At 32.7% G+C, this 22,820-nt stretch overlaps 2 protein-coding genes and 3 non-coding genes across 6 annotated transcripts in view; 3 read left to right on the top strand and 2 right to left on the bottom strand.

The window, feature by feature from the left end:
- Positions 1–3,294, bottom strand: part of mybpc2b (myosin binding protein Cb) — a 32,026-nt gene extending 28,732 nt beyond the window's left edge. The window contains exon 1 of one of the 2 annotated variants that reach the window (XM_051134941.1): positions 3,155–3,294. In XM_051134941.1, the coding sequence (XP_050990898.1) occupies positions 3,155–3,173 (19 nt within the window). In that variant the 5' untranslated portion in view covers positions 3,174–3,294. The remainder of the gene's footprint in view (positions 1–3,154) is intronic. The other variant, XM_051134940.1, reaches the window with a different exon arrangement.
- Positions 3,295–7,075: 3,781 nt separating this feature from the next.
- Positions 7,076–7,147, top strand: trnaw-cca (transfer RNA tryptophan (anticodon CCA)). The gene has a single exon. It is a non-coding gene; the product is annotated as a tRNA-Trp (tRNA).
- Positions 7,148–7,444: 297 nt separating this feature from the next.
- trnaw-cca (transfer RNA tryptophan (anticodon CCA)) lies at positions 7,445–7,516 on the top strand. Its single transcript has one exon. It is a non-coding gene; the product is annotated as a tRNA-Trp (tRNA).
- Positions 7,517–7,679: 163 nt separating this feature from the next.
- trnay-gua (transfer RNA tyrosine (anticodon GUA)) lies at positions 7,680–7,766 on the bottom strand. Its single transcript is given in 2 exon segments — positions 7,680–7,715; positions 7,730–7,766. It is a non-coding gene; the product is annotated as a tRNA-Tyr (tRNA).
- Positions 7,767–17,239: 9,473 nt separating this feature from the next.
- On the top strand, positions 17,240–21,236 carry LOC127181091 (tripartite motif-containing protein 16-like protein). Its single transcript, XM_051135606.1, has 5 exons — positions 17,240–17,362; positions 18,708–18,734; positions 18,833–18,895; positions 18,971–19,110; positions 20,165–21,236. The coding sequence occupies exons 1-5, from the start codon at positions 17,317–17,319 to the stop codon at positions 20,579–20,581; spliced, it is 693 nt and encodes a 230-aa protein (XP_050991563.1). The 5' UTR covers positions 17,240–17,316; the 3' UTR covers positions 20,582–21,236.
- The last annotated feature ends 1,584 nt before the right edge of the window (positions 21,237–22,820 follow it).

The following is a 22,820-nucleotide window of genomic DNA, read 5'->3' as shown; positions in this document are numbered from 1 at the left end:
TATATCTTGCAATCCAGACTTTCTTGTAATTCTGAGTTTATATGTTGCAATTCTGACTTTTTTCTTCATAATTATTAGTTCATATCTCACAAATTCTAAATTTATATCTTGAAATTTTGATTTTTTTTCTTGCAATTCTGACTTTTTTTCCTCACAATTATAAGTTCATATCTCACAGTTCTGACTTTATATCTTGCAATCCAGACTTTCTTGTAATTTTGAGTTTGTATGTTGCAATTCTGACTTTTTTCCCTCACAATTATGAGTTCATATCTCACAATTCTGACTTTATATCTTGCAATTCTGACTTTTTTCATCTAAGTTATGAGTTTTTATCTCACAATTCTAAATTTATATCTTGGAATTCTTATTTTTATGCAATTCTGACTTTGTTTCTCACAATTATGAGTTTATATCTCACAATCCAGACTTTCTTGTAATTCTTTAAATGTTGCAATTCTGACTTTTCCTCAAAATTACAAGTTTTTATCTCGCAATTCTAAATTTATATCTTGCAATTCTGACTTTTTTCTTGCAATTCTGACTTTTTTCTTCGCTATTCTGAGTTTATATCTTGCAATTCTGAGTATGAGATAAAAAGTCACAACTACCTTACCATTTTTTATCCTGTGACAGAAACAAACTTCTGTATATCACTTGTTCCACATTTTAACTGTTCATACTTTATAATTGAATAAACTGAATTGTTTTCGCAATGAACTGATTCTAAACATGCATTTTAAATCTTATTTTGAAAATATATTATTTAAATAAAATCAATTAGTTAAATAATGAAGAGTACTAATAAAATATGCCATGATGTTTCTGAGTGCAGAAATCTGACTTACCAATATGCATCACATTAAATGTGTTAGTTATGTTAATACTGTTTAATCTAAATAGGTGGCAATTTGATATGCAGTTCAAACACATTTTAAATTTAGGTCTAACTATTTTTTGAGTGCACGTTAAGCTTTTAAAGTTTCATGTGACAAACTTGATGGAGACATTATCAGGCCTGTGGTGCGAATGATCTGTAAGCCGTTGGTCAGTGTGGAATTGTGCTAAGACCCACAGATGAGCGCCGGACACGTTCATCCTATGTGCTTCATCTCGCCCCGTTCTCACACTGTCACACAGTTTCTCGTTTTACGTACTCAGTAGAATGGGATGGATAAAGAAGATAAACTACTATGACAGGAGGAAGATATATATTTCATGAGCATATACCTGCAAATCACCGTCTGTCTGACAGAGCGTTAGGTTTTATGAGCACCAATTTAGCTTTATGTTAAACTGTTAATGGATAGTGTAGATTGCAGACAAACAGTCCTCATTATTTACATCCACATTTTTATGAAATTATGTTACATTATATATAGACATTATATCTATCTACTGTATATGTCTTTCTATCATAACGTGATATTGACATGGTAAAAAGACTTTAAATTGCTAAAGCATTGGTAGTATGTTGTTAGCATAATTAACATGTTGTTAACATGTTGCTAGCATGTTTCTAGAATGATTAGCATGTTGGCATGTTTTTAACATGATTAGCATGTTATTAAAATATTGCTAGCATTTTGATAACATGCAAGTTAACATGTTTCTAGAATGATTAACATGTTAGCAGGATTAGCATGTTTTTAACAAATTAGCATGCTGCTAGCATGTTTTTAGAATTATTAACATTGTTTTAGCATGCATTAGCATGTTGCTAGCAAGATTTAATATGTTCAGTATATTTACATGAATTAAACATGATTTAGCATGTTGTTAACATTATATAAAACGCTGCTAACATGTTTTAACATGGATTAAGGTGTTAGCATGATTTAGCATTTTGCTAACATGACTTAGCATGCTTTAACATGTTGTTAGCATGATTACCATTAATTAGCATGCTGCTAGCATGTTGCTAAGATGAATTAGCATGTTTTTAACATGACTTATTATGTTGGTAGCATGTTTTAACATGTTGCTAGCATCAATTAACATGTTGTTAGTATGATATAACAAACTAGCATGCTGCTAACATGAATTAGTAGCATGTTGATAGCAGTATTTAGCAAAAACAACACGATTTAACATGCTGCTAACATGGGTTTACATGTTGTTAACATGGCTTAGCATGAATTTGCATTACATTAGTAACACGTTTTAACAAGTTGCTAGCATTATTTAAAAAAAACAAAAAAAAAAAAACAAAACCTAAAACCAGCCGGTTTCCTGGTCTTAGCTGGAAGTAGCTGGTCTAACATGGTCGGCCAGGATGGTCATTGCCAATGCACACACATTTACACAAAACTAAAAACAATAAAAAAATTAAAACCCTAAAAAAAAAAAAGCTAAAATAAAAAGTAAAAAATAATAATAACAATTTACATAAATAAAATTACATAAATGAATAAAAAAATAAATAACTAAATATACTGAAAATAAAGTAAAACATAAAAATAAAATAAAATTAAGATAAAATAATCTGGGTGTCTGGGTTCATCTGTGCCATGCAGATGAAAGTTATGCAACTATACAGACTAATAAACCATGTGAGATCATTAATACAGTCATATAGTAATGAGAAAGTGCATGCAGGTTTTGTTCCCTCCATTCATTATCACTGGTGTGTGTTCACACAGGAGAAGTGTGTGGTTCAGCGCCGCTCGGAAAGCTTTTAATTTTACCATCTGTGCGACTGTATCTTTTCACCCTGACACATCTGCTGCGCTCTTTCTCTTCACACTGACCCTTCCTCATTCATGAGCAACCTCTCCTCCTCAGTTTACATCCTCCTGCATTGCTTCTACTATTAATTATAACATTAATTTGAGCTGTTTGCATATGTTTGGAGACCTCAGAAAGCTTGCAAACTAAAGAAAGTGCATGTAAAAATATTAAAGCAACGACAAGCACAAGAAAAAGTTATAAATGTTTTGTTCAAAAGAGTTGATAAATAATCAATAGCACAATGCGCAAATTTAACCATCAGAGCAAGTCAGCAAATCTTTTAGTATCATTTCTAAATTAGTCATGTTTCTGTTACTGGCACTACTAAACATACTGCCAGTAAATAAGCAGCAAGAGCAGCACAAATAGTTTTAAAAAGTCAGAAAAGAAGCTGATTAAGGTTGAAGGAATTGGAGAGAGGTACCTTCTGTGGGCTCAGGCATGGCTGTGGCTGTGGTTGCGTCTTGCTCGTCTTCCTTCGACTGACAGCTTGTGTCACTTTTTTTTTTCTTTTTATTTCACAGTCCCTCTGTTATTCAAAGCGTTCAGGGAACTCAAATTACCCACCAAGCAAGGAGAGAGCGGGAAGGAGGGAGACAAACCAGGGGGAGAGAGGGAGAGGAGCACTGACACTCGAAACCCTCCTGGATTCTTCAAGTCTGAGAAGAAAGTTTTGAAGGATGGAGAGCGCGCCAGATATGAGGGACGGGACACGAGTGTTTGCTGACAGACGTGTTAAGGTGTTGTTATTTTACAGAGAGGTTTACACTGGCTAAACAGAATACCGTGAGACCGCTCTTTCAACACCCGTTCTCACAAGAACATCACAGCATGACTCTGTTTTTTTTCTTTGTATTTTGTTGCTTTTTATGCATTTTCTGCTATTTTAAAATAATACATTTATTTTTTAAACATTTTTTATATATTTGAAATATTAAAATATACAATTTACCTTTATTTATAAATACCTTTATATATAATTTTATTTAAGTAATATTAATAAAATATGCTGTATAATATGTATTAACATACTAAATATAAGTATTACTTTAAAGTCATGTTTTTAATTTTTTATACATTTTTGTAAAATTTTTTAAGTATATAAAAGTTTAATTTAGAACATGTATGAAAACAAATATATATATAGTTATATTTAGCATATCATTTTTATGTGTAATTTATTTACATATACAATTTTATTTATATATTTATAATATAAAATGTCATAATAATAATAATAATAATAATAATAATTTACCATATATATATATATATATATATATATATTTTATATATATATATCTGTTTTTGTGTGTTTAAAATAAGGGTTATTTTACACACAAGGCATTTATTACAAATTAATGTTTTTTTTTTGTACATTTTTTTAACATATATAAAATATTAAAAAAAACCATTTACATGTATTTATAAATATTTACCTTTATTTATATTATCATTTAAGAAGTAATATTAATAAAATTTACTGTATAATATATATATATATATATATATTAAAGTATTGTTTTACTTTTTTTAAAATATTGAAAACTGTATAATTTAAAAAATGTATTAAAACAAATGTTATATATATATATATATACACATACATACATGCATATGTATATATGATAAGGAAAAAGAATGTTTTTATATTTAGTATGTAATTTTTCTTTTTAATATGTTATATATGCGTGTTACATGTGAGTACATATATACATATACACACACAATATATATCTTGTTTTTTGTGTATATATATATATATATATATATATATATATTTTGTATAATTACACACACACACACACACACACACACACACACACACACACATATATATTTTATTTAAAATATATATATATATATATATTTTTTTTTTTTGTATGAATATATTATGATGAAGTGTGTTATCAGCAAGTAAGTGACACTGCAAAAACACTGGCTGATTTCAGACAGGTTTTCTAATGTTTCCTCCATCAGTTCAGATAAACCGGTAATCCTAAACTCATGACATGTGAATCTTGCCTTTCTGGATGCAGATACTTAGTTTAGATGCTGAACTGATCTTTAACTACTATTTTGGCTTTTGCTGCTTCATTCCTCCATAATCCCTTGGGAGTTTGATACTCCACTCAGATTGCCAGGCTCATGCTGATTTTATTAATAGAGCCTCGTCCCATATCTGGTGTGTGTTTGTGATCTGTACACTTCGACTCAAGACGGCATGTGAACAGAGACAATCTGAACTATCTGTCTAATGACATCACGGTTGTTCAGTTCTCTTGTACACACCATGCGGATCTGAGTGACAATCGTATTTAGTTGCAACATGTGACATATGGTTATTTTTGTGAATTAACAGATGGTTATTTTTTTCTTTTACATTGTTGACAGATTACATCAACATGCAATTATTAAATGTCATGTTCGTTTGTTTTTTATTTCATCATTTTTTAATGTATTTTTTCCACTGACAATAAATATTACACCATTAAAGACTGCCTGTGTTTATATTACTTATTTGACATGTTTTGTTATTATTTTATATATTTTATTTTCACACTCATATTTATGTATTCAAGTATTTATTTTGATTTTTATTGTATTTAATAATTATATTCATAGTTGAAATTTGTGTTTTGCTTTAAAATTTTATAAACAGCATTTTATGCATTAATAAAAACATTTTGTTTAGCGTCTGACTCCAGATCAGAAGGTTGCGTGTTCAAATCACGTCGGGGTCAGTTAGTCTCTTCTTGACCTCAAATCTGAGGTTGAATGTGAGATGCAGCCCTGTCTTAGTGTACTCTGACAGATCTGCATCTTGAACGGTTTCTTTTTTATATCTTGCCATACAAACTCTGAGGAAATTGAGGACATTTCTGGGTGCCAAATTCAAAAGCAAGCTCCTTCGAGCCCAATCGAACCAGCGACCTAAGGATAACTAATGCATCAACTACAGTCCTCCGCTCTACCAGCTGAGCTATCGATGGAAGAACAATCCTGCCCCCACAACAACGCTCCAGGAAACTGAGAAAGCTTCACCGCTCCGAGCCTCACCGCTTGAGCCTGTGGGCGTGGAGGGGAAACAAGGCTGCTCTTTGTTGTGAATTATATGGAGGTGGCTTAAGTACTCAAGTGTTGCTTGAGTACTGTATATTTACCGATTAGCATTTTGTATCAAGGCAATGAAGCAAAACACAGCAACTTTTCTTTACAGGACCTCGCGGCGCAACAGTTGCGTTTTCAAGTCACGTCGGGGTCAGTTGATGTCTTCTTGACATCAAGTCTGAGGTCAGATGTGAGAAGCAGCCCTGTCTTTGTGTACTGTGACAGATCTGCGTCTTGAACTGTTTCTCTTTTATACCTTGCAATACAAACTCTGAAGAAATTGAGGAAACTGAGAAAGCTTTGAAAAGATAACCAATGCCTCACCGCTTGAGCCTGTGGGCCGCCAGGGAAAGAGCTTGGTGGGCGAGGAGGGGAAAAAGCTGCTCTTTGTTGTGAATTATATGGAGGAGTTGTGAATTATATGGAGGTGACATCAAGTAAGTACTAAGTCTTTGTTGCTGACAGTATCTTGATTTATTTACCGATTAGCATTTTGTATCAAGGCAATGAAGCAAAACACAGCAACTTTTCTTTACAGGACTTCGCGGCGCAACAGTTGCATTTTCAAGTCACGTCGGGGTCAGCTGATCTCTTCTTGACATCAAGTCTGGGGGTGGAGGGGAAACAAGGCTGCTCTTTGTTGTGAATATATGGAGGCTGCTTAAAACAAGCTGACTCAGTGAATCCTGTGTTAAGTACTCTGAGTGTTCCTGCAGTACTATATATGATTAGGATATAGTGTCAAGACAGAGAAGAAAATACAGAAACTTTCCTTTACAGCCTCTTTCCTTTTCAGGACCTTGCCAGCCTCGTGGCGGGGAACAAGCTGCTCTTTGCGTGAATTATGAGATCAGAAGGTTGCGTGTTTAAATCACGTCGGGGTCAGGCGATCTGTTCTTGACCTGAGTATGAAGGCTGACGTCATAAGTGTTCTTTCAGCTGTGCAAAATGACTGGTTTACATAGTGTATCAAGGCACTCTTGACTTCAAACAGAGGTTGAAAGAAAGCCCTTCTTAGTGTAATCTGACAGATCTGCATGGTGCAATGGTAGATTTTTAATTGCTTGCTGGTGCAATTGAGGAGTTGAGCCAATAAAGCAAGAGTCCTGTTTCTGACCTGCTGTTGTCCTGTAAGGATAACTAATGTCAAAAGTGTTCCTTGAACACTATATAGTTAGTGATTTGCATTTTGAATCAAGGCAATGAAGAAAAACACAGCAGCAATTGGTTTCAGGACCTCGTGGCGCAACGGTAGCGCGTCTGACTCCAGATCAGAAGGTTGCGTGTTCAAATCACGTCGGGGTCAGTTAGTCTCTTCTTGACCTCAAATCTGAGGTTGAGGTTGAATGAGATGCAGCCCTGTCTTAGTGTACTCTGACAGATCTGCATCTTGAACGGTTTCTTTTTTATATCTTGCCATACAAACTCTGAGGAAATTGAGGACACTTCTGGGTGCCAAATTCAAAAGCAAGCTCCTTCGAGCCGGAATCGAACCAGCGACCTAAGGATAACCAATGGCAATAACCAATTTGAATCAAGGCAATGAAGCAAAACACAGCAACATCAAGGCAATGAAGCAAAACACAGCAACATTTGGGTCCAGGACCTCGTGGCGCAACGGTAGCGCGTTTGACTCCAGATCAGAAGGTTGCGTGTTCAAATCACGTCGGGGTCAGTTAGTCTCTTCTTGACCTCAAATCTGAGGTTGAATGTGAGATGCAGCCCTGTCTTAGTGTACTCTGACAGATCTGCATCTTGAACGGTTTCTTTTTTATATCTTGCCATACAAACTCTGAGGAAATTGAGGACAATTCTGGGTGCCAAATTGAAAAGAAAGCTCCTTCGAGCCGGAATCGAACCAGCGACCTAAGGATAACAAATGCATCATCTACAGTCCTCCGCTCTACCAGCTGAGCTATCGAAGGAAGAACGACCTTGCCCTCACAACAACGGTCCAGGAAACTGAGAAAGCTTCACCGCTCCGAGCCTCACCGCTTGAGCCTGTGGGAGTGGAGGGGAAACAAGGCTGCTCTTTGTTGTGAATTATATGGAGGTGGCTTAAGTACTCAAGTGTTGCTTGAGTACTATATATTTACCGATTAGCATTTTGTATCAGGACAGTGAAGCAAAACACAGCAACTTTTCTTTAGAGGACCTCGCGGCGCAACAGTTGCGTTTTCAAGTCACGTTGTATCAGGACAATGTCAGCAAAACACATGTCTTCTTGACATCAAGTCTGAGGTCAGAGTGAGAAGCAGCCCTGTCTTTGTGTCTTCTTGACATCAAGTCTGAGGTCAGTGAGAAGCAGCCCTGTCTTTGTGTACTCTGATCTGCATCTTGAACGGTTTCTTTTTTATATCTTGCCATACAAACTCTGAGGAAATTGAGGACAATTCTGGGTGCCAAATTGAAAAGATAACCAATGCATCATCTACAGTCCTCCGCTCTACCAGCTGACCTTGGGCCCACCACAACGCTCCAGGAAATTGAGAAAGCTTCACCGCTCCGAGCCTCACCGCTTGAGCCTGTGGGCGTGGAGGGGAACAAGGCTGCTCTTTGTTGTGAATATATGGAGGCCGCTTAAGTACTCAAGTGTTCCTGCAGTACTATATATTTACTGATTAGGATATAGTGTCAAGACAGTGAAGCAAAATACAGCAACTTTCCTTTTCAGGACCTCGTGGCGCAACGGTAACGCGTCTGACTCCAGATCAGAAAGTTAAGGAGTGGACAGTTGATCCTGCAGCTCCAAAGAGACTTTTAAGAATATTTATTTGGGTCTCTTTCTTATTTATTTATTTGATTGATTGAAATAGACCGATAATAATTGGATCAAACAACTGATGGTTATTTTCTGTTGCCCTTAAACTCGATCAAACTCCTGCAATAATATAATACTAACACGAGGGGTCAGTGTATGTCAGGCTTTCTGGTTTACATGGACGGGACGATCTTCAGGTTTTGTGGCCTTCATTTATGTCCATCATTAGTCGCATTTGGACCCCAAATTCTGTTTATATCTGAATGACGATGCACACTATACATGGCAATCAGATGCGCCTAGAATATGAACGATATTTGGACATTTAAGCCACATTTGTTGAAAATAAGACAGGATTTAACATGCACATGGTAAAAAAATAAAATAAAATAAAATAAAATAAAAATAAATAAATAAATAAATAAATAAATAAATAAATAAATAAAATAAATAAATAAATAAATAAATAAATAAATAAATAATAAAATAAAATTACCTGAAGAAAAAAAATACTTAAATATGTGTACATTCTTATATTTATAATTTATATTTGTAACGTCTAAATGTCAGTCACAGCATATGGTTACTTAAAAAAATACATAAAATCATAATAATAATAATAATAATAATAATAATAATAAAATTAAATACTGATTTCAAGCTTTTGAATGGTATAGTGTATAATGTTACAAAAGCTTTTTATTTGAGATAAATGCTGATCTTTGGGTCTTTCTATTCAAACAATCCTGAAAAAAAAATTGTACTTAAATGTTTTAAATATTGATGATAATAATAATAATAATGAATATTTATTGAACAGCAAATCCTAATATTAGAATGATTTCTGAAGGATCGTGTGACACTGAAGACTGGAGTAATGATGCTGAAAATTCAGCTTTGATCACAGGAATAAATTACATTTTAAAATATTTCCAAATAGAAAACAGTTGTTTTAAATGGTAAAAATATTTTAAAATTTTACTGTTTTAGCTTTACTTTGGATCAAATAAATGCAGGCTTGGTGAGCAGAAGGGACTTCAAAAACATTTGACTGGTAGTTTCAAAACTGTAGACTGTATATATACATACAGTACATATAGTATATAATGTAGATATAGTGTTCATGCTGCCTTAAAGTTTTAGATTTAGTCAAGCTAAAGTGTAAAAAAAATAATCTAAATAATTTTCTGAAATGTTCAACTTTTTAAAATGAGATTCAACTGATGTTTTTTCAAGTCAATTTAATGTAATTTAAGTTGAAATGACTTACACAGCAAGTGAATTGTACTTAAAAATTTAAGGCAGCAACTTTTTTTTTCAGTGTGACTGTATACTGACATGTGTGAGGCTGACAAGCAGGTGATGCTAATGTCCTTGACTCTCTCTCCGTCTCTCACTCTCACACATGCTCTGCGCTCAGCACCTGATTTCAAAGGCAGGTGTTATTGCATTACACACAGAACACAAGCACGCGAGCCATGTGCCAGAGATTGACCTCATTTAGACTGGAACAGCTATACACTGATCTATTGCTTCAGACTCTTTATATACTGCAAGTGAAGCATCACATCCATAACACTGTCAATGGGTGTAATAATTTATATCTATGTGTTGTCTTGTATATAAACTGCTTGAATTAGGTCATGCCATGACATCGGAGTTAAAATTACTTATTTGATGGTCTGAAAAACGATTGTAAAAAAAAAAAAAAAAAAAAAAAAAAATCTACACAAAATATCTTTAAAATGTGATTTAAAATGACAGGATTTGGTGTTCTGATTGTATATATATATATATATATATATATATTGCTATAAACAATGAATAAATAAATAAAATAAGAACAACAACAACTTATTATTCATTATTTAGTAATTTGTATATATTTATTTAGTTATAATAAAAGTAATATTTTTTAGTTTTTAACTGTACTTAAAAATCATTGTAATTATTATTATTTTATATTATTATTATATGAATATTATAACTATATATATCATTTATATATTTTTATTTAATGACAGAAATATTTTTAATAAATAAACAAGTATATTTAAATAAAATTTATAAAATTTATATAAAATGATAAAATTTTGCATTTGCAATATTTCACTGTAAAATAAATTATATATAATTTTTTTACATTACAACTGTAAAATAACAATACTAATATTCACAGCTGTCTTAAACAGCAGATGATAGACACATATACTTAATATATACAGTGCATATATTTAACTAAATTGCACTAAGCTATATCAGTATTTTGGTTTTATTAACTTTAAATATTAATCATGCAACCCTACTGTTTTTTTTTTTTTTTTTTTTTTTGTCAGATATGTTTAGAATATCATACTATCATATTACTACTATTATATCTGCAGTACACTGAACATAATATATACGGTATGTGAATGTCTAGGTGAAATACCTGGAGTATTTACTGGACACATTTGTGGTGGGATAATGTATGAAGTTGCACTTACTATTTTTAAACCATAGGAGGCAGTGCAGTGTACAGTATTCAGCCAGAGTTTCATTCTGAACATAGTGATCTTGTTTTTGATTTTCTCTTGGCACATGCATTTAAAGGAGAAGTCCACTTCCAAAACAAAGATTCACATATAATGTACTCACCCCCTTGTCATCCAAGATGTTCATGTCTTTCTTTCTTCAGTTGTAAAGAAATTATGTTTTTTTGAGGAAAACATTTCAGCATTCAAATGATTTTTGAAGTTGAGGGAGAAAATACGATGGGAGTTTTTCAACATACACTAACTGTCTTGAGCCAGAATACACAGAGTTCAGGGAGAGTAAGACAAGAAGAGCATTTAAGATTAAAAAGTATTTAAATTGTATTTTTTTAAAATGAAAATAACCAATCGTTTCGCTAGATAAGACCCTTCTTTCTTGGCTGGGATCATTTACAACCGTATTTGGGATCGTTTGAAGCCGCATTTTGAAAGTTCAAACTCGGGGCACCATATCAGTCAATTATATGGAGAAAAGTGCTGAAATGTTTTTCTTCAAAAACATAATTTCTTTACGATTCTCATCTTCAAATCAATTGTTACTCTATTTTGATCCCTCACTTTGTGTTTTAACAAAACACTGGCAGTACATTTATATTTATGCAGGAATAAAGATAAATCCTTGTTTCACATTCTGTCACTACTGTACACACACATGCATATCACACACACACACACACACACACAAGTTTGTTTTTGTGTACTTGCTTTTGCTACATTGTGGGGACCAAATGTCCCCACAAGGATAGTAAAACCTGAAATTTTTGAAACATTTGACATTTAATAACACAAATTATTAAAAATATTACAAATTATTAAAAATAGTAAATGATGTTTATCTGAAAGTAACGATGAAAACTTGTTTCCTGTGAGGGCTAGGTTTAGGGTTAGGGTTGGGTTAGGGGATAGACAATATCGTTTGGTCAGTATAAAATCTATACTAGTCTATGGAAAGTCCCCACAATTCACACACACACACACACACACACACACACACACACACACACACAGTGTTGAGGAAAGTTACTTTCTTTCTAAAATAACGCATTAAAAAATATTTTTTATTAGCTTTAAAAATATTTTTATTATTATTAGTAGTGCTATATTTACATTAAGTAATATTAATATATTTCTAGCTGTGAAGTTAAACCGAACTTTTATTTTGACGGGTTGCTGTGAAGACCTTTAGGGTCTCCATTATGTGACGATAGTTTTCCGCAAAAGAAATGGTGAAATGCTCATGAAGTGATTCAGAGCAGTTCTAGAGATTATGTTCATGTGTTCATGTACTCATATATTGGGGCAGCAGAGGCTGAAAACACCGCGAGCGTCACGCGTATGTGTGGAGAAAACAAAACTGCGTGCCTACGCCATTCACTAACACAGACATACAGAAGTACGGCTCTTATTAAAATGCATTCTTAAAGTACCGGTACTAGTAAAATGCAGAATCGTACTGTTTTTAAAAGCAAGGTATCGCGGTACTTTTTAAGTACCGGTATATTGTGCAACACTACTCCCTAAGAAGTAACTAAATGCATTACTTAGTTACTTTTTATGGAAAGTAATGTTACTTTATTTTTGCGTTACTTTTTCTCATTTGAGCTGGGCTTCCTTGTTTGTTTTTAATATATAAAATTCTATTTTTGGCAAATGTAAAAGTGTTTTATTTTTTTATAAGTGTTACAGTTTTTGGGTGAACTATTCCTTAAATCCCGATTTCTTTCAACATGCAGACAGGAGAGCTGTCAGTCAATAAATGGGAAAACAAAGTGTTACTTATTTGAAAATGTAACTTGTAAATTAAAAAAGTAATTACTAGTTACTTGAAAAAGTAATCTGATTACATAACTTGCATTACTTGTAACGCATTACCCCAACACTGCACACACACACACTCGTTTTTTTTTTAATTGTGGGGACTTTCCATAGACTTCTATAGTTTTTATCTTGACCAAACAATATTGTCTATCCCCTAACCCAACCCTAACCCTAAACCTACCCCTCACAGAAAACATGTTTGCATCATTACACTTTTAGATTACATCATTTACAATGTCGAAAATTTCAGGTTTTACTATCCTTGTGGGGACATTTGGTCCCCACAATGTAGCAAAAACAAGTACACACACAAACACTCATGCACACACACTTACATATACACACACACAAACATTAAGTAGGTCAGAGAAGGTCATTTTGGCTTTGAGACATTGTATCACTTTGGCTTTTCAACACGTTTGCGTGCACACACACACACCAGACACATGCATGAAGGATTTATGTGCTGTCAGATGGCTGCTCTGTTTCAGTAACGACAGCTCAATGACAGCCATATACATACCAAACACACACACTGTACTGCATCTCACTTCTCTCAACTTGTTCTGCGTATTTATATTTTTAGAAAAGACTGACAGTCTGGCGCAATCATGAAACCTCAACTAAATTCACAGAATGAGATGAAACAGAATGATAAATAAAGACATTAATCACAAACACATCTGTTGACAATTAAATAAAGAAGCTGATTTAAAAGCATGGAAACGTAAATATAAAAACTATTAATAACATAAAGAGTGAAAACTTGGCTTGAACACTACAATGTGACCTGATGATGGTCATAGCTACAAAAAGCATCTGTTTAACTGTACCACACTAAAGACAAACGCAGAACGGCTCAGTTTTATGGTCCTGGCTGTCATAAACATTGTAAACGTGTTTCCCTCCAGTCCTCTTTACGAGAGAGGAAAACCCTGGCGTCTCGCCAGCAGGAGCATCACTATCATGTCAGCCTATCAAAGGTGAACACACTGCAAAGTGACCAGTAATAATGCTTTTATACATAAAATAAATTAGTTATAATCATATTAGTTATAATACAAAACTGTTGACTGGCTGCAGGAAATGTTGGGAAGGTTGTTTTGAAACTGCAGAGGTATATATACACACTACCAGTCACCAAGCCTGCATTTATTTGATCCAAAATACAGCAAAAGCAGTAATATTGTGAAATATTTTTGTTATTTAAAATAACCTGTGATCCTGTGATCAAAACTAAATTTTAAGCATCATTACTCCAGTCTTCAGCATCACACGATCCTTCAGAAATCATTCTAATATGCTGATTTGCTGCTCAATAAACATTAATTATTATTATTATTATTATTATTATTATCAATATTTAAAACAGCTGAGTACATTTTTTTAGGATTATTTGATGAGATTCAAGATTCAAAGATCAGCATTTATCTGAAATAAAAAGCTTTTTTTATATATTAAATAAAATACTAGATATATATGTGTGTCTATTTAATATACAAATATTTGTAATTTATAAATAATTTACACAATTATTATATATTTATTTAATAATTATATTACTATATATAATTCTAAATATATAAATGACAAATATTATATATATATATATATATATATATATATATTATATATAATTAATACAATTATTATTATTTTTAGATTAAATTACATATTATAAATAACATTTTATATACATTACCGTTCAAAAGTTTGGGGTCAGTAAGACTTGTAATAGTCTTTAAAGAAGTCTCTTATGCTCATCAAGGCTGCATTTATTTGATTAAAAATATAGAAAAAAACCCAGTAATATTGCAAAATGTTTTTACAATATAAAATAATGTTTTTTATTTTAACATACTTTAAAATAGAATTTATTACTGTGATGAAAAAAGCTGAATTTTTATCAGCTGTTATTCCAGTCTTAAGTGTCACATGATCCTTCAGAAATCATTCTAATATGCAGATTTATTATTAGAATGATCAATGTTGGATAATATCAACAGTTGTGCTGCCAAATATTTTTTGGAACCTGTGATTTTTTTTTCCAGGATTCTTTCATGAATAACAAGTTTAAAAAGTACAGTGTTTATTCAAAATATAAATATTTTATAACAATGTAAATTATTTATTATTAACTTTTAATAAACTTTTAATTATTAACTTAATACATCCTTGGTGAATAAAAGTATTAATTTCTTAAAAAAAAAAAAGAAACAATAAAAATGTACTGACCCCAAACTTTTGAACGGTAGTGTAGTTTTTAATATTATTCTACTTACTTATATATTAAGTAGACTAATAATAAAAACCAGTCATAAGTAGCATGGGTATGTTTGTAACAATAGCCAAATATAAAATGAATGGGTCAAAATTATAGATTTTTCTTTTATGCCAAAAATCATTAGGATATTAAGTAAAGATCATGTTTCATGAAGATATTTTGTAAATTTCCTACTGTAAATAGCCTATATCAACACGTAATTTCTGATTAGTAATATGCATTACTAAGAACTTCATTTGGACAACTTTAAAGGTGAATTTACTCAATATTTTGATTTTTTTTGCACCCTCAGATTCCAGATTTTCAGATTTGACCCTTATGACTGGTTTTGTGGTCCAAGGTCATATATATATATATATAATTCAAGTAAAAAAAAAAAAAAAAAAAAAAAAAAAAACTGCTATAAAGTTAAATATTAAAAATATTGATATTAGACTGCTGGGTTTATTTCAATTTTTATTTTATTTTTTATTAACCACAACATACTGTTGCAATTCACGGATGTTGACTAGTTTACATTAGGGCGCTGTGTGAAGGATAAGTGCTCTGCGGGTGGGTTAAAGTTTCAGGGGAGACATCACTTGCATTCTGTGCCATGCATGTATGTATTTTAGACCTGCTAATCTCTGGATCATATATCTTATAAAAGTGTTTGAGTGGAATTAGTCTGTGGAATTTAATCTGTCAATTCTGAAATGAACCGCACAGTTGTGCCAGCTGCATCACACACACACACACACACACACAAAACACACATATGCGCACACACTCCTTTGTCTTCTTTACTCCATGGTACTTTCTCAATGTCACTTTGCCATTAGAGACATTCACATGCGCACAAATGTAAGCTTTGGCGATTTGTTCTCTCAGGTGGTCAACAATCCCTACAATGAAATCAATTACATCTTAGGGGAAAGACATAAGGGTTTCTGTGACAATTTAGCGTAGTACAAAATTTAAATGGATAGTCCCTACCATGATAAAAACAAACCAACAAATAAACGTGTATCTAACCAAGTTAAAATATAAGGTAAAATGCTGTAAACTGTCACAGGTCAGATAAATATAAAAAATCTATTTAAACAGAAATTTGGTTTATAAATAAGCAAAAAAAAAAAAAAAAAAAAAAAAAAAGCATTTTTACTAATTTAAGCATATTAATAGTAATATATTTTATATAATGTACTTAATTAAATTATGTTATATTTTATTATACAATTAATTTAAAATTTCACGTATTACAGCTTTTATTAACATTTTGATTTTTTGTTTCGGTTTTCATTTTTATTTTAGTTAACGTTTTAGTAATATTGTGCTTTTGTCCTTTTCTTCCTGTTATTTTAGTACATTAAGTGAAAATAATAAATAAATAAATAAATGTTTCTATTTTAGGATTAGGTGTGGAAATCTTTACTAATTAGCATAATAAATATATTTTATAAGTTATTTATATTATAACATTTTTTAAACAGATTTTGTTTCTGATTTAATTTAAATTTCTCAAATTTCTTTACATTTTAATTTTAAAATTTTAAAATAATTTCCTGTGTTTAATATATGTATTTTTAAATGTGTATATAGTTTTAATTTTTCACTTCCATCTTCGTAGTAATTTTAGTACATTAAGTGAAAATGTGCTTCATAAATGTAACTTTTTTATTTCTATTTTAAACTTTATTTTATTTTCAGTAATAAAAATGTTTATTTATTTATTTATTATTATTATTATTATTATTTTTTTTTTTAATGGTTTTAGTTAACTATAACAACCTTGGTGTCCAGCCCCCATTTAGATTGGCAGGTAAAATGCATGTATGTGTGTGTGTGTCATTTGACCCAGTTTGTGGTCCGTTACTCCGCTCCAGTGATGTGTCTGTCTGTGCATTTGTCTTTCTGATGTGCTGCCTTTATTTGGCCAAAGTGTGACACTGGAAACGCCCTCCTTACGGTTTCTAGTGGCCATGTGCCCATCTCTCTGCACTATATGTTGGCTATAAAAGAGCCACTGCATCTTACACACAACGCAGTCCATATCCAGACACATTACATACGGACAAACTCAAAAATCAACCATCAAAATGCCTTCAAGCACAAGAATTATGGCGCCTCAAATCAAGAAAACAGGTAAAGCATTACTATCACAATTAAGAACTAACCCATGAATAAATCTAATGATATTTCTTCTGTAGTCAAATAAGCTTGTAATGTACAGGATTTGTTTTATACATTTTAAATGTGGCATTTTTTGGTTTTTGTGTTACTGTTAGATTATTTAATTTTAAAATATAGACATATGTAGCCTACTAAAATAACTAAACCCAGTACAGTAACACTAACTAAAATAACACAATGGTCTGCAATAAATCTTAATAATAAGCAATAGTTTCCAAGGCATGCATGAAGCCATTATGTCACACTTATTCATTATCAAATCAATGCATGTCACTTAATTATAACAAAGGTGTCAAGAATGTCAATGCAACAGGGAGTACAAAACATGGGGGATAATTAAGCCAAAGCATGATGTGAATTATCCAAATGCATATGCATTAGTTTTGGGGTCGGGTGTATCAGGTGCTTGACTGTACTGTAAGTATCGGGTTGCCACATTATCAGAAGTCTGAACAAATGTTATGAATTATTTCATACTGGGCTATTGGGTCAGTGGGTTACACTCACTCACATTCGTACACACAGTACATTGCCACATGTTCGAAACGGCTGGCAGAGATGTGTCCTCGATGGCTTAACTAGACACATATCAGAGAGACACACATTCAGACAGCTCAACTTGACAAGATAAGTCATGCCCCATATTTATAAGGTTCATCTACTAGCACAAACAAGGTCGATGTCCTGATTTTTATAAAGTATAAGACATGGAATAGGGAGGGAATTTCTAGTTGGGAAGTAAAAAATTTGAACTACTTGCAAATAACATTCAAATAATATTTCAAAACATGCACATTTTTGTATGCCTAACGTGCCTACAACGCAAAACGTGTTATGTCTCCTCACGTTCAATTAGGAATTACACGAATGGCGTAAACGATACCGTATTTCAATTCAAAACTGACGGTATTTGAGAACAAAGTCGAGTAGTTTTTATCTCCGGATATAATTGTATGCCGTTTAACATTTCTATCGTAAAACAGTTGACATATATTAAATATTTTGCTACTTTCATCTTACCTCACTCTCTTTCACGTTAAAACTAAGGACGCTGACGCTTCGCGCTCTCCTTGCGTCAACCGTAAACCCCGCCTACTTTGATTTCATTGGCTAGTTACATTCTTTTGACATTGACGAGCGTTGTTAGACCCATAAAGAATATCAGGGAAAATTTTTTAAATATTTTTATAAATATAAAAACATTTAAATATTTTTGTCATCCTAACAACAAATATATTAACAGCGTACATAATAAAAATAATATATTGATTAAATAACTGTTTTTCTTTTCTTTCAGGAAGGAAAATCAAAGCCGGAAATACTGGTATGATAGGCTAAACCTCTGTCTGCACGATATTAATCAGTATTATCATTAAGATTATTCCGAAATCTAAATCTATACTGATATTTTTCCATCTTCAGAAAAACTTCCGATTTACGAGCCGAACATCCCAGAGCCGACATCTCGGGAGGAGCTACTCAAATGTAAGTCACTTACACAGTATAACAATCAAACACTAGTTAAAAAGTGGGTTACTGACCTGTTTTTTTCCCTCTTAGACTGGCTCAATATTTCATTGGACGAACGAACTGCCAATAAAGTGCTGTGGCTGACAGAGGGCGGGGCTAAAGTGTCCCGCTTGACAGATGAGGTGTGTCCTTACCTGGACAGGCCAGAGAGATTTGACCACAGTCCTCAGGTAACAAACACACACACACCTTACGTAGCAGAAAGGCACTGTGAATAAAAATAATTATAATTCACAGTGCACTAGTTTTTTTTAAACTGATAATAAATTAATAATTTGCAAATAAAATAAAAAATTGAAATTACATATTTGGAAATATTTTCAGACTAATTGAGATTATATATATATATATATATGTGTGTGTGTGTCTAAAACATCTAGTTTTGCATAACTTCTGGATTAAAAAAAGGAGATAATTTTACCTAATTACAATTACTTTTATTTTAATTACATGTACTTTCAATTTAGTGAGAAAAAAAAAAAAAAAAAAAAAAAAAAAGGTTGAACAAATAATGCACACAATAATAATAATAATTAATATTATTATTACTTACAGTATAATAAAACATTTACAAAATGAATGCATTGTCATTTTTTTAACAATGATAATTTTAAACTAATAACATTTAAAATAGTGAGCGAAATATATAAAAATGTACATAATAATAATAATTCATTATGTGAAGATTTTTCTGTAATAATAATAATAATAATAATAATAATAATAATTATTATTATTATTATTATTATTAATAATAATAATATATTATTATTATTATTATTATTATTATTATTATTTACCAACACCGAAAACCTTCACATAATGAATGCATTGTTAATTTACTATTATTATTAATGATAATTTTAAAATAATTACATTTAATAACTTTGAATATAGTGAGCAACAACATATTATTATTATTACTTGCCAGTACAGAAAAAACTTCCACAAAATAAATGCATTGTAAAATATTATTATTGATTATTATTAACAATAATAATTTACAGTGCATTTATTTAGTGAGGGTCTCTCTGCTAAGTGAAATGACATAATGTCAACTATCATTACATCAAAATAAATAAAAACAAAACATATCAGAAAGTCATATGTTCTGACTTGTGGCCCATTCAGCATCTGAGAATGCATAAAAACACAAATGCCAGTTTCTCCCTTCATTTCTCTCATGCATTATTTCCATAACAATAACGCACATTATGTTTACAGGTGCTGTGTAAGGAGTCTATCTGGGCGTCACGCTGTTATTGGGAGGTGCAGTACTCTGGCTGGGTGGTTATAGGAGCGGCATATGAGGGTGCTGGGAGGAAGGCAGGCGACGGTCCCTGCGGCCTCGGGGAGAACGAGGAATCGTGGGGTCTGGGTTGGGCCGGATCCTGTTATGACGCCTGGCATAAAGGAATCAGCAGCAGGGTCACAGATGTGCCTCAGTGCTGCACTATAGGGGTGTATGTGGATCAGCCCGCGGGTCTGCTCTGCTTCTACACCGTGGAGACAGAGGAGGATTCAAAGAAAAAGGAAGTCAAACTTCTTCACAGGTTTAAAAGTCCTATAAAGGAGAAAATTCTGCCAGGTTTTTGGGTGGGAAGACAGTCCTCTTGCTTAATACTCAAGAAAGAGGAATGAGGTAGAGGGAGACCAAATAATACTGTGCTTGTATTTTATTTTACACTGTAAAACCTCATATCATCAATTTATACTGTATGTAAAATTATTGCTTATCTGTTTTTCATTATATAGTCTGCTAATGCCTTTTTGTAATCATGCATTTGCAGTTTCACTGATTTTATTTTAAAAACACATCTTGCTTCTGTGACTCTGGCTATGACACAGTAAACAGCATATTTTGTGCAGCATTTATTTGTTATTGTTATTAGTAATATTGTCACTCTTTTTGATCAATAAATCCCTTGTAAACACAAGCAGATCACTGTGTTTAGTCTGTACATAAATGCATTTACAAATCAGCTTCAAGTATGAAATTAAAAATTTCTTTCAGCTGCTGCTGATGGATTGTAATAGTTGAGAACAGCTGCATTTAGCAGTAAATGTGAACTGAAGCTCTTGGGGTTTGAACATGGTCACTGGAGACGGAGCTGCTCTATTCTGAGACGATCAGAATCACTAAAGCTGCCAATGCAAATCTGATTTTCACCTCAAACTCACAGTTTCACTGTTTGATTGGTTCAACGCTCTGAAATGGAACAGTTTCACTTCTGTTGTTGGAGTTGTTGAGTTTACTGTAATGTCATCTTTATAAAAGTTACACACATTATATAAGTCCATACTATATTCCCTTACTTTGCATTTCACATGCATAAAATAAAACAAACTTCATATTTCTATAATATAAATAAACAATTTATAAATATAAATAAATATATTTTCACTAAACTTGGATGTGATAAAATGCACTAAAGAAACATCTGCAAGAAATATTTAGAGAGCTGAAAAGTTGATAGTGATCTGACAAGTATAAAATACATTAAAAAAAAAAAAAACAAATTGTGATATGCATATACTTTTTATGCTGGACAGCACCTAATCTGGTGTTTAAACTAAATTGTTTATTTGTCCATTTCGAAGATATTTATGTAATTTTATTAATGATCATCTGCTCTGAAATTGAGCAATGTGAAGGATGAAATTAATAAATGAATACTGCACATGCAGAAAGTAGTTAAGATGCTGGTGGTCAGATGTGGCCTTGCAATTTCCAAATTGGATAACATAACTAAGTTTAATGAATTATTGTTGCAGTATAAGCAGTTTAAATCAGACAATAACCTTAGTGTTCAAAGTGTGTGTGTGTGTGTGTGTGTTAGAGAGAAAAATTTGCAGACAGTATTACACACTTTGTGGATTTCACATCAGTGATGTGAGTTAGGTAATGTAACTGTATCTAATGGGGCAATTAATTGAGCAACATTTTTGATTTGAAACATGTATCTTGTCAAGTCAAGTCAAGTCAAGTCAAGTCAAGTCACCTTTATTTATATACCGCCTTTAACAATACAGAATTGTGACAAGGCGGCTGTACAGTATTAAATAGGAAACAGTACATCAACAATGCCAAAGGCAACATTAAACACTCACATTATAGGTAAAGGTAGTTAATCAAAAACAATAAAATAAAATGCAAAATTGTGTTAAGAGAAAGTGTCCCCAACTAAGCAAGCCAGAGGCGACAGCGGCAAGGAACCAAAACTCCATCGGTGACAAATGGAGAAAAAAACCTTGGGAGAAACCAGGCTCAGTCGGGGGGCCAGTTCTCCTCTGGCCAAAGTTCCCGTGGTCTTGTGCCGACAGCCGTCTAGGTGATGTGGTCTTTAATGTGGATCCGTCTCTGGGGCTCATCTAGTTGATGTGGACTCCGCTGACATTCAGGGCTGTAGAGGTCGTCTCTAGGTGCTGATCCACCGTCTGGGCTGGGTTCGGACTGGATCCGGGGGACTGCAGTGACCATCTGATCAGGATACGGACTGGATCTGGTGGTTAATGTGACCTCGGAATAAGAGAGAAACAGACTAATATTAGCGTAGATGCCATTCTTCTGACGATGCACCGAGTACATCGGGTGTTATGGGAAGTGTTCCCGGTTCCGGTTGACCTAATTAGTGCAGCCTAACAATCCTTTAACGGATTTGAATTATAAGAATGTGGATTTGTTATGTGTAAGCAAGGTTAAAGAGATGGGTCTTTAATCTAGATTTAAACTGACAGAGTGTGTCTGCGTCCCGAACATTGTAGGGTAGATTGTTCCAGAGTTTGGGCGCTAAATAAGAAAAAGATCTACCGCCCGCGGTTGATTTTGATATTCTCGGTATTATCAAATTGCCAGAGTTTTGAGAACGCAGCGGACGTG

The sequence above is a fragment of the Labeo rohita genome, chromosome 18 (assembly GCF_022985175.1).
Source record: "Labeo rohita strain BAU-BD-2019 chromosome 18, IGBB_LRoh.1.0, whole genome shotgun sequence".
Classification (NCBI taxonomy): domain Eukaryota; kingdom Metazoa; phylum Chordata; class Actinopteri; order Cypriniformes; family Cyprinidae; genus Labeo; species Labeo rohita.
Note: the sequence above shows the minus strand (reverse complement) of the source record. Positions and strands in the feature narration are given on the sequence as shown.